A 13,525-nucleotide genomic window follows, 5' to 3' on the forward strand; every position below is an offset into this window, starting at 1 on the left:
TTCTTTTCCGCGTTGCTTGTGGCAACTAACCGAATCCTTCGCAACACAAAATGCATCGACGACGCGGCATTAACGTCCGAGAATACCCATCATCGACTGTAGTCGGTAAACAAGATGTATTTAGAAAGGTATCACTCGTTAAAATTTTCCCGCTAACGTTAAAACGACAGGTAAACTGGCTGCTAGCTAACATGCTAGTCACTTACCTTCTCCTCAACACAATGCACGATTATTGACGCATATTTTCGGCTAAGCCAACGGAAAAACGCCGGGACTCCCATCTCCGGTAAAGAATCGCTTATCTGTCAGCTTATTAAAAAAAATGTGAACTCGTATGAAACAGTTAAAATAGCTCAATTAAAACACGAGACTTGTTGCGGATGAGTTAAATACTTCGGCTACAATGCTGTTGGCCATGACCCATGTGTACTGTTTCCGGTTCATGTCGACTTTTTCCGGAGCATTCCGGAGAGCCACATGGGCCCACAGCGACCTCAATGGCCTTAAACCGTACTGCAGGCAGTCAAGAGTCATTAATTCCATATATCCATTCAGAAAAGCATCTAAAACATCTCTGATTTTTGAAAAAAAAATCACGATATTAAATATGCATTTAATGTACAATGCGCTCATAAATTCATTGATTTATTTTTGTTATCTTCAGTTATGTTTTCACTTCAGTGTTTTGTTTGTTAAAAACGTCCCAGCGCTGGACTTTTTACTTAGTTTAGTTTTACTGAAGTAGCTCATCATTTTGTTTACATGTTTGCAGTTTTTGCAAACATTTTATACAGTTGCCAAACGAGAGAGCCCTGCTTGTTTATTTAGTCATTTAGTTTTTTATAATGAAACGTATATAACATCCACATGATTTCTTTAATCCATCACTGTTATCTTTTCAAACTATAGTCTTATCTGATGACTTGTACTTTAGTATGTCTTTACAGTTACTTCTTCTGTTACTCAAACAAAAATACCTAAAGTAACAGTACTTTTATTTGAGTAATCTCTGCACTGCGCAAACTAGGAAACATAGAATAAAGATGCATATTTGCTTGATTACTACATTTATATTTAGAGTATATGCCAGTATATATATCCATTTTCACAGCTACATTCCCAGACACATTTGTATGAAGGGAGTATGTGTGGTGTTTTGCAGGACAGTTGCAGCCAACAGTGAGAACTGTGCACTGACTCTTTAATTTGAAATGTTATTGAAACAGGTACCTGTTGGCTGATTAATCAAATGACAGCTTCAGGGCTGAAACAATTAGTCAGTCAACAGAAAATGAACTGATAATTGATCAACTGTTTATTTCATTTATCAGCTATAAATAAATATCCACTTATTTCATAATGCATATTTGACTTTTGGTAGGCTGTATTTTCGTGGAGCACATATTTGTGTCTTTTTATTTATCGTTTGTTTGCATCCCTGTTAGTTGTTGTGTTGGCAACAACTACTCATCCTGGGATCCTCAAGTCAAGTCAACTTTATTTATATAGGTCAATATCACAAATCACAAATTTGCCTCAAGGGGCTTTACAATCTGTACAGCATACAACACCTTCTGTCCTTAGACCCTCGATTCGGATCAGGAAAGACTCCCCAGAAAACCCTTTAACAGGGAAAAAATGGAAAAAACCTGAGGAAGTGCAACAGAGGAGGGATCCCTCTCCCAGGACGGACAGACATGTAATAAATGTTGTGCAGACCAACATAATAAAATTATAGTATGGAAAACCAGGGTGGCAAAATTATAGATAGATTGTAAATGCATATGAAGACTATGGATCTGGGAGGACGCCGAGCAACTTCCAGGTGCAGCCAAGCAGACCTGAGCCACGCGTCCTGTCCATCACGGAGACCTGGAAGAGGACAGACAGACAGCACAAACACACAAGAGGCAAAGCTCAAGCTCACCATTCACACAGATGCTGTGTTAAAGTACACAGGACAGTTAAATGTCCTGTTGCTAGTAGCAACCACCACTGGACACAGCTCTATAGCAACTGCTGTTTAACTGATATTGTTCGGCCGAACAATGTTAGTTCATTTGTTAGTTTAGTTTCCCTGTGATCAGTTTACTGCTAATCAAGCTAACCATTAAAGTGCAGGTACTTAGCTTTCTGAGGCTAATGTGTTGCTAATACAACATTTTTAGCACTGTTTGGCTAACTGCTGATGTTATGTGTTTTATGTGTGTATTTACTAGATTATACTGTGTTGTACTTCCCATGAGGACTTATTGAGTGCATTTACATGTGCACTAGTGTCCTGGTTATGCTCGGGTTTTTGGAGTGTCCTGGTTTTGAAAAACCTGGATATGCTACCTGGAGTACTCTGTATACTGCCTGTATACAGGGATATAAATAACTAGGTTTCTCATGTTCCATGTAAACATCATATCCCCAATAAGATCAGAAACCTGGTTATTATGTTTCTGTATTCGATTCTCACCGTATCCAGGTTTCTGATTGTGTGCAGGTTTGTCTTGATTCCTGAATATGTCATTAGCCTACACTCATTTCTCTACCAGCAGAGTATGTTCAGAAACCTGGATAAGGTGTTTACATGCACAGAACATAACCAGGATACTCCAAAATCCTGATCAAAACCAGGACACTCAGTGTAACTAATCTGACAGTCTGTACTTTTGTGAATCCAGTTTTCCTGTTATTGTACCCGTTCTTTTAGAACACCTTTGGTATAACTCTTGTTTATGATATCTCATCGTTTTCTGATTAGTAATCTTTATCATTAAATTTGTTGTCTAATACTGGTTTCCCAGTTTCAGTTAAAATCTCACAGGTCAACTGCTGAAAAGGAAGTGTGCTTAGCTCACTGCATAGCTATGCACCTACAAGCATTGTGAGGGCAGAAGAGTCAACAAATGTTTACACACTGCATAAAGTGAATAAAACTTACAATATCATCATTACAACCAACCCAATAAAGTTCAAAACCACACAAATAGCATACGATATTAAACAGAACAATATTTTCCATCTACTACTATTAAAATTTAAAAGAAAATACACATAAATTCATTGAAGGAAAACAAGAGACAAACAAAATAAACAAAGCAATTCAGCGTAGATTAGCCGAAATTATCAGACGACTTGGACATTGACATGATTTCTTTCCCAATTTTCTTTAAAATTTAGAAAAATAGCAAGCTCTTAATAAAAAGGATCATTCTTGTTGTTCATTTTGTTGAAGATAAAGATTGCAATTTAAATGTATTGAACAACAAACCGCCAAATATTGTGTGAAATGTGCGAGACTTGCAGACTCGTGTCCACATTCCCTGTAATTGTACTGTGGTTGAATCTCCATCATCCACAGTCTGATGTTACATAATGTTCCTTTAATGGGGACTTTGTGAACAGCTGCCCTCCCGCTTCCCAACCCTGCAGCTCCACATTTAAGGTGAATTAGATGGATGATACATTCATCTATCTGGTTCATGCAGGGGGGGGTGGAGGTGGGGGGCCATTAGCCTCCCCTCTTCAGGCAGGGCGGGTCTGACACCAACACTGCAGTATTATTACTGCAAAGAGCTGCTGATGGAAAACACTTGGCCTGCTCCGACAGGCCATTTCCATAAACATTTACGCTAGAGTTGCAGGTAATAGGACGGAGCCATCATTTCAGTGTTTGTGGAGAGAAACAGAGGAGATGAAGGAAAATCTGATGCAAATCCCAGATGTGAGAGCTCCAACACCAAACCTCCCACTCAGACACAGGTGTTACAGCTCAGGAATGTGACATGAAAATGCATTTTGACAGCTGCAGATGATGCTCTCACTGAAGTCATGTAAAATACATGCTGATTCTGGGCTTTGGCTTGATGCAGACCGATTTTCATTCATTTTACCAAAACAAATTCAGAGCAGAATTTCACCCTAAAGTTTCGGTTTTAACATTCCAGGAGTCAGAACTTGTGTTTAATTCAAACAGCTGAAAGCAGTAAACAGTTTCAACCGAATCAAAACATGCAGGTTCAGTTATTTTTCAGTTTGTATGTGAGCTGATTTTTCAGTATTACCTAACTTGATTTCCTCCAACGTGCAGATGATTTAAAGAGGGAGAGCGCCCTCACCTGGTGGATCATCACCATTATAACCAGTATGAAACCTCCCAGCAGCTTTCAGCCTCCCTATGTGTGTGTATCTGTCTGTTTGCATGCTTTGGAATTTCTCATTTATAATCTTCTCATTCCAGCTGCTTCATAAGCAAAGCTACTGAAATAAAAAGGCTACAAAAGTAGTTGAATCTGAGTGTTTTACATCAGTTTAGGGCATGAAAACAGATTAAAAACAATAAACACATACAGCTGGATGAATTTAGTCTATCAAGCTGTGTCTTCTGCACTCTGAAGACACAGCAACTCACTCTGACAGACCAACACTTTTAGAGATCATGTTCTGTGATTAGAGAAATGAGAGAAAACATACTCTTCAATCAATTCATAAAAACATCTCAGCAGTAAGACATTCTATAACATAAACGTAATTTAATCCCAATGTTCTCCAAAATAAAATACTTACACACATAAATACTTTTTTCTGTTAGTTTCCTGTTTGAGTGTTCCATAAAATTAAAGCATGACAGATAAATCTTTCCTTCAACGTGTCTGAGAAGTCTCACAGCTTCTGGTGTTAACTGAATCTCATTTACCAAATTTGTGAATAAATGCACTTATCCTTAAATACATTTAACACAATCAATTAACAGTGTTTGTATTTACTGTATTATATCTCTAAATGATAACCAGCCCAAAGCATTATGCCATTCAGCTATTGATTTACCACAGAGGAGCATTTCAAAGCAGCTCTGGCAGCCTCAAGCCTCAGCACGGGAACTAATATGACTTCCTGTTAAAGTGACACAATTCACTGTTTTCCATCCCAGTCACCCAACTGTATCCCGACAGCTTAATCTCATTCATTTTTTCTATAATAACACATTCTGTACACAGTTACTTTCTTCTTCTTAGACCAGTTCAACACCAACATATTTTTGTACCAATTTGTTTACAATCTTTCGTCTTGCCTTTATGTTTCTTACCTTGTTTTTGTTGCTTTTGCAGTGAATGTATTTTTTCTTTTTTCTTTTACAGTTTATACAAGCTTGAAGCATATTCCTGTGATATTCTTGTGATATTTAGTCCTTTAGCTCATGAGGGACGAAGTTAGTCTGGAGTCCTGAATATTTCACAAACAGACGTTATGCTTTAGTTTGGCACACATCTGATCCACAGACTTAAAACCAACACTATAATTACTATAAATGGCCACATCTAAAACATCTAACATGCAACACACATATGTACCATGATAGGCAACAGTGCCTCTCAACAGGCAACTGTTTGGCTGATTAATCATTTGCCAAATGTATTAAATATTCCAAAAATTCATAAATAGTTTTAAGGAAACGTTCAGGAGGTTTACGGAAGAAAGCTTATGTATTGTTTGTTTTTGCTTTTAATTACAATTTATTTTACTAAACTACGTTATAACGTGTCCTCGTAAGTCTAAGTGTTTAGGGCTGCAACTAACAATTACTTTCATTGATATATCTGCTGATTATTTTCTTGATTTATTGTTTGGTAAAAAAAAAATGGCCATCAGAATTTCCTAAGATGGGTGTAGTATAAGACTGCTTGTTTTGTTGGACCAACACTTCAAGACTAAATATATTAAGTTTATCCCATAAGACAAAGAAAAGCAGCAGAGAAGCTGGGACCAGATAATAATTACTATTTTTTGCTTAAAACTGACCTAAATGATTCTTTCCAGGTGTGGTGTACAGCTCAGCTGCAGTTATCCCCTAAGAAATGAATATCTATTGTGACGTCAGAAACCAAACTATAAGTGTTAGTTCTCATTCTTTGTATATACATGTATGTCGCTCTATAAAAGGTAGTTCCACTTGACCCACAATACAAAACAATCATTTAAACAATATACATGCAATGTCTTGTGTTGTACAGTCCATACAAACTTCATCTGGGATATTTAGTTGCTCTGGAGTTAAATCAATGACATGTACAGTTCTATTAGGTTTAATTACACTAGTCATATACATCATTGATTTGCAGCACACAAGGTCTCTGCTCATTTAGACTGGAGATAATACTGTCTACACACACACACACACACACACACACACACAGTGATAATGTCTCATCTCAATAGCTTCCCTCCAGGCATTAAATTTGAACCAAAAAAAAAAAAAGCAGAAACGCTGCAGCTCTCGCCTCAGTATTCAAACAACATTTAATCTCATTTAATCTCTGCCTTCAGCTGATCCCTTTAGCCTGCACATGAAAGGCTCAGCAGGAAGTAACATGGTATAATACAGCAATTTGTGTCTCCAAGGTTGTGATGTGTCCTCGGCGGCTCGCAGAATGTCTTCACATCTGAGCCTCTTTGAGCCGGTTTCTGCCCATTTGTGCTGCAGGAATAAAGACCCGCCGGGTTTCAGTTTTTTATCCCTCCAATGAAACTCACACACACTCGCATTTTACTTCTCATTTGTTCCCCCTTTTGGCTGAATTTTACAAAACACATTGTGATCTTCTTTGTGGAAATGCTTTCAGGTCCCATGTAGCGGACAGTGAGATTGGTGTCATTTTGTTTTTGTTTGTTTGGGTCATCAGTGGTGGAAAAACTTTCAATTTATAATTATCTAATTAGCTAAGTACTCCATTACAAGAAATACTCCATTACAAGAAAAGATACTGCTCTAAAAACATACTTAAAGCTGCCATAATCAATATTTTTATATTACCAAAGTATTGTGTGTAATGTGAAACGGGTCGCTCATAGTGACAAACCCACAGTGAATTATCACCAGCTCTGCAGCTCTTCGGAGATTTCAGCCCGTTCTCATTCCCAGGACGTCAGACAAACAAACACAGCACTTTCACCCAGGAGACCGGGGTTCGTGTCTCACGTGAAACCACAAGTTAACGTTGAGTTATTTAAAGTTTTAAGTTACGTCACGTGACGTAGAAGTTTCAGAAGGCTAAAGAGCCAGATATTTTTCTCAGGAGTTGGTGGAGACCAAAACCGGAGCTAAGAGAGAGTGAATATCAGACTTATATTTATCAAGTCGTTGTAAATAGACAATTGTTTGCCATGTCAACTTTATAAGGTGATAATACAGTATGGTAGTGTTGTGTTTACAGCTTGTTGCGCTGCTCCCAAGGGGCCAAAAAATAAATAGAGTTTAGGGAGTTTCATGCTTTCAGAGCAGTTGATGAAGGAGAAGAAGGAGGGCCAAAAAGAAAGGAAAAGGGAAGTAAAGAAATAATGAAAGATGCAAGGAAGGAAGTAATGAGGGTAAAAGGGGGGTTGAGTCAGTAAGAAAGAGCTCAAAGTGAATTAACAGGAGGAGGTCATGTGACAATTGTAAAGCAAAAGTAAGCAGCTAAAGTCATGATATAACTCCATGCATGCATTCACAAACACACAACAGTAATACATGACAAAAATGAGACTGTAAACTGAATATAGCAATGAATATAGGCCATTGTCACCATGGTAATAGTGTGAAGAAACCAACTTCTTGGCTGTGCACATTTTACAGTATGTCCACTGCCAGTGCAGAAGTAGTGTCTCCTTTATATAGCGAGGTGGAAGGGTGTGGAGGTCAGGGTGGTGGATGGGCGTGAAACACCCCCCCATGTGTGTGGTCGCAGTTTGGATCCCGTCACAGACCTGCAATTAAACTCACCATGTTTACCATCTCAGTGTTACATGTTAGTATGCTAACAAAGTACAGCTAAGGCTGATGGGAATGTCTGCAGGAATTTGGTCATGAACCAAAGTATCGTCAAGATTTGTCCTCTGGGTACCATTGATATCTGTACCAAACCCAGGTCAGGGGATCACTAAAGCCTGTAGATTTCATCCTCTAGGATCAATGATTGTCTGTACAAAATGTAATGAAAATCCATCCGACAGTGGCTGAGATATTTCAGTCTGGACCACAGACCGACCTTGCCATCCCTACAGTCACGCTGCTCGCATGGCTAAAAACTCATGTTAGTTACCCCTGTCAGTTAAACAGCAACTTTTCTGTTTCCAATTTTCAGGCTCATACTTATTTATATATTTATTTAACAATTTGTCTGTTTGTTTATTCACATTGTAAAGAGTAAAAACATCCTTGATCTCCATTATGGACATTCAAGGTTATGTTGAAAGAGCAGCAGCAGGAGGTTTTCCCTGTCACAGTCACAAACCCAAACAGTAATAGGATCAGTGGTGAATCTGCTCACTGCGGCTAATTGAAAAGGCCGCTCCGCAGCCCTGATGATGTGAAACACTCTTGGCAGAGGTAAAACGGTTTAATTGAGCTAAATTTGTCTCAATGAAGGCGCTCACTTAAAAGCGAGAGGCGGCCCTGGCAGTGGGCCTGGTGAGATGCGACGGCGAGGGGTCCTTACCTGCGCATTAGAGGAGAAGGCATTTTAATAACACAGCCCCCCCCCCCTTCTGTTAGCATCTGACTGGAGTGGGACTCAATTATTGTTAATGGAAGTTCACCACACATTTTCAAATGGGAGCCCTCATCTGATGCAGATGGCCAACTGAGTTTCAGTTACACCAACATTTCTCAAATGCAGAAATAATCTACTGGTTAAGTTAAACTTAACAAAAACGTTCCACTGTTGCCATCCAGGGTAAATTTATTCCAGTTTACTGTCTTCTCAGTCACACTCATAGACTGTATATAAAAACCTGGCAACGTAGTTTCTCAAAATCAAGCACAGCAACGACTCCTGCAGCCAGGGGACAAATGAAAGGTGGTGCAAGGTGTGTGTCCTGGCTCTTGTGCAGCCGGTGCGTGTCTCAAAATCTGAAACATTCTTGGTGTTTGCGCAAACTGTGGCTTGTAACTGTAACTGAAAATATTTTTATTTTTGATGGTGGATGGTAGAAGAGACGTAACTAGCATTCACATAGAAAACATAAGATAGTGTAAAGTGAAATAGAAAGAATTACAGTAAAATAGTCGGAAAGCAACAATGGTCGTCAGAAAGAAATGGTAACTGTCATTCAAAAATGTATTTAAAAAAAATGTTAATAGCCTTTTAACTTGAACTTGATTGTATAGCCTACCATTCATGACATCAAAAGAATCCCTGTGTGACTATATGGGGATGCTAAACATAACATACTAATCGCCTGTGTTGGGGAAGCTATCGTGAAACAGTAAAGCTACAAGCTACTCTACATTGGAACTAGCTCTAGAAACACTACAATTTCAGAAAACAGGGAGGTGCAGTTGCAGAATCTGTGCAGCGCAATCAGATTTTCTTTCTTCAGAATTAAATTAAATATTGCTGTGTGGCAAATGGTCACCCTACCTCGCTACGCAAATAGCGGCTAAAGCGGCTATAATCGATTGTATCAAATGACAATGTGAAAACAACGGCGATCTGAAAGGGGTCGCTTGTAGTGATTAATCTACAGAGAATTATCACCTGGATCTGCAGCTCCCCTTCAGCTTTATGGAGCTTGAGCTTGAAAAACCTCTAAAAAGCTGCTGTACACAACCTGCTGAGCAGCAAACAGCAGCCAGACGCAGTCAGAGAGCAGCTGCAGCTGAACATAGCGGAGCATTTAGCAGCTAAAGAGCCAGATGTTTCCCTCTGGAGCTGCTGGAGACCAAACACAGAGCTAACAGAGAGAATACTGGACTCACGTTCATCAGGTGACACAAACACGCCTCCCCATGAAGGATCATGTGACTCCGTAACTGCTGGATGTCTAAATAAGCAACTGTTTGCTAACAAGTTCACCATATCAGCTTAAAGGTATGCGATTCTAATCCAATACACGTCTTTCTGTCAAATTGTGCGAATATCTCCTCACGGTCTGCTAGCTGTCTGTTCAGTGTGTGCGCTCTGTAAAGGGGAAATAAACATAGTGGCTCGGACCGGGCAACACAACACTATTCCGTTTGTCACATTACTTGCTGTGTCGTTGTTCGCTCTGTATCATGCTATTAGATTTCTCCAGAATCGCATACCCCGCCTTTAAAGTCAGCACCTAAATATGTCAGAGAAGTGAAATAATACCAGTTGCTACAGATAATCAAGAGCTGGGCAGTTTTGTGTAAGTAATTACCTTCAGCTGTCTGAAGTTTGGTCACCTGTCTATCTGTTCAGCCGCAGTACTGCCGTGCATTTCAAAGTGTTTTTACAGTGTTTACAACCCAATATAAATCAGGTTGGAAGAAAACAGACCGATCTGTTCCGTCAGACAGGCCCGAGACAGACTGAAGACGGGGTAAGCACTGACTCGGTGATGTGCAGATCAAAACACGCAAAAGTTAAAACTGGAAAAATTTGGTTAAAACCTTTTGAGGTTTTTTGTAACTTGTTTCAATAGAATTTCAGTGACTAGATAACAACATGGAGTTACTTCATATTGATATAGAATCATTTCCCGATATACAAACCATAAATGACTTCAGCTTACTTTCTAGTTAGCCAAGATATGCTGCTGTCGTGATGTCAGCTACAGCAGCAGGAGTATTGGGACACTTTGCTAACCCATGACCTAGCTAACGTCAGTTACATAACTTGCTGTGACGTTGTTCGCTCTGTATCATGGTATTTGTCATGGCTTTGGATTTCTCCAGAAAGCACCTTTAAATGATGATTTATTTGTTGATGGTGTGTTCACATCTCGTTTCGGCCAAAAAAATCTGTTCTTGCAGATTTAATGATGGCTGAATTCCATTTAGCTGCTTCTGTTTCAGGGTCTTTGTATTGTGCATGCTGGTTCCCTGTCACACTGTCATGGCTTACTTGGACACTTGAACAGAGCCATCATTAATGTTTTTAGTAACACCTGTGATTTTCCTGCTATGTCAACTCAAGGTATCTGATGTGAAGAAGGCCTATTCTGCCACGCTGTATCAGCTGTCTCAATACATCCATGGGATAAAACCTTTTGATCGGGTACCAATTTGGCTTTTGTCTGGTGCCATCATTAGAACAAACTTTATATGTTTAACCCCAGTATCAAATTGTGTTTTGAGCTTGGGAGCGCGAGCTAACAGTTTGTTCATACTTCAGACCATACTAGGATTTTTTCTCATTAAGAAGTGAATTTATTTCATGATCTTGAGTGGAGTATGTTTAACATTCTTTCAGTTTCCCAGAATTCGTTTCATCACTTTGCCCTTGGAGACATTTTCTGTTGGTATTGTCCAAAATAACTGCCTGCAGGATTAAATGATGAAATTGATTTGGAGCTGGCAGCAATTCAACCGACATCCCACCGATAATATTTTCCCAAACAACAGGCTCAGGCCTTGGAAACATAATACAGTTCAACAGGAGAAAGAAAAGGACACTTGAAGTAAGAGCTCTCATAAAATGCATCAGACGGTTAGTTTGTTTATATCTGTGTTTGTTTGGCCTCATTCTGTTCCGGTGGATTGTGCTTGTTTATCTTATAAAAGCATTGTTCATTATCCAGCTGTATAGAAACAGATATCATAATGCTAAACAATATATTTAAAAAAAGACCAGAATACATTTTTCACAATAAAAACAAACAGTGAGTGAACTGAGATGGAGGGAGAGATGCCATATCTCCAAAAATACAGGCTTGTTGCCAAGTATTCCTTATTTGTTTACTGTTAGCATATCTGTGTGTTATTGTTTAGGTGCCTGCATGTGCAGGTTTGCATAAAAAAGATTCCCAATAACATGGTTCTGGTTGGTCCACCCCTTTGGTCCAGAGTTATTTCAGCAACTACTGGATGAATTGGCACAAAATGTGGTATAAACATTCATGGTCCCCAGAGGATGAATCCTAATGACTTCGGTGATTCTTTGACTTCATCTTTTAAGCAGCTGTAATCAATATTTTTTTTAAATAACAATGTATCAAATGGCAGTGTGAAAGCAATCCGACCAGGGGTGTGGGGATTATAATGTTGCTCTGTAGCTGCTGTGTAAACAAGTTCAACACATCAACTTAAAAGGTTGATGTGTTCACAGCTTATTTCCTCTGCCCCCAAGTGGCCAAACAAATCAGTTATTGTAGGTTTAAAAAATACCTTAATATGCTTATTGTCACGGACACGCCAGGCTCCACAACCTCACAACACACCTGATCCTCATCTGCGTCGCCTCAGCTCCAGTACTTAAACACCCCGCTCACCTCAGCCAGTGTCTGGTCTCGTTTCTACAAGGACAATACTCTCTGCCCTACCAGACAACGCGTCGGACTCCAGCCTTGAACTGTGTGTGTGTGTGTGTGTGTGTGTCCTCGCCTGAGTTCCTGTCTCCAGCTCCGTGTTCTCCTGACTCCAGTGTGTGTTTCCTACCCCCGATCTCGGCTAAACAAAGGACGGTACCAGTACCCAGCATCAGCCATTCTACTTACTGCTTGTTTGACTCGTGTACAATAAAACCATCTGTGTCTCCACCTCGGTGTCTCCTGCTATTCTGTCCGTAAGCCTTACCCAGGCGGTTACATGTAATCTAGTCAATTTCATAGATATCATAGTTACATTTTAAGAATACTTTTTCAACACAACTGTCAAATAGCTAACTAATGAAGCTATTAGATGTGTAGTTTCAACAAATTCACTTTTTTTATTGTATTTTTCTAGTGAATTTGGCTGTAGGCCAATTGCTGATGATCACTGTCCATTTTTTATTTTTTTGGCCTGACTTTGTAGTTTTTTAATTCATATACTGTACATCCTACTGGGGTCACTATGGAGTGAAATAATTATCATTGTCCTTAGCATAACATTGGAAATGACGGATCCCGTGGACACGTACCATAAGGCTGACTAACTACAGCTTATGGCGGGTTCAAACCAAACACGCAAGAACGAATAGTTTGCACGAGCAAAACAACACTGAGGAGTTTTTTGCTAAAGTCCCTGTGAGATCAGATAGTTACAGGATTCTGTGAATTTACAGACACACAAGTGAACCTTTCCACCATTGTTCTTTAAAGATTTCGCCGTTATGATTTCCACTGTACAGAGGATAAACCCTTTTCATTTGGGTAACTCCTTGACCTTCGCTCTGGCACCACCCCCAGGATAAACTTTACACTGTTGCACCACTAGTGGTAAAGATCTAAGAATAGCAAAGATGTCGCTTCATTTGTCAGCCAAAGATTTTGTTGTCTGATGTGTAATGAGCATTGCAGCCTAATGACGACGCCAATAGACTTACGTTGTTTCTCAGGTAAGTGCTTTCTAGTTCACAGCTAAGATTACACCTGCACACACAAGGTCTGTCTTCACTGTGTTGTACAGTAATATAGTGTTTAAATATAGTATTTATTTTCAACTACTCAAGTTGACTTTTATATTAAAATTTTGCTGTTATAACCGACGTTACAGTGATCAAAAACACTGCTAAACATCCGAAGAACACACACAACAAAATGTTAAACCTTGTTATTACAGAGAGCTCCTCCTGCCCTCATATTCCTCTCCGGGACTTCTTGCCTCATGCTG

The 13,525-nt window shown here is 39.4% G+C and overlaps 1 protein-coding gene across 1 annotated transcript in view; it reads right to left on the reverse strand.

Moving 5' to 3' along the window:
- Positions 1 to 443, reverse strand: part of xrn2 (5'-3' exoribonuclease 2) — a 40,739-nt gene extending 40,296 nt beyond the window's left edge. Inside the window, exon 1 of the mRNA XM_044169233.1 lies at positions 207 to 443. Coding sequence (XP_044025168.1) covers positions 207 to 281 — 75 coding nt within the window. The 5' untranslated portion in view covers positions 282 to 443. The remainder of the gene's footprint in view (positions 1 to 206) is intronic.
- Between the last annotated feature and the right edge of the window lie 13,082 nt (positions 444 to 13,525).

This window comes from Siniperca chuatsi, linkage group LG16 (assembly GCF_020085105.1).
Source record: "Siniperca chuatsi isolate FFG_IHB_CAS linkage group LG16, ASM2008510v1, whole genome shotgun sequence".
In the NCBI taxonomy this organism is placed as follows: Eukaryota; Metazoa; Chordata; class Actinopteri; order Centrarchiformes; family Sinipercidae; genus Siniperca; species Siniperca chuatsi.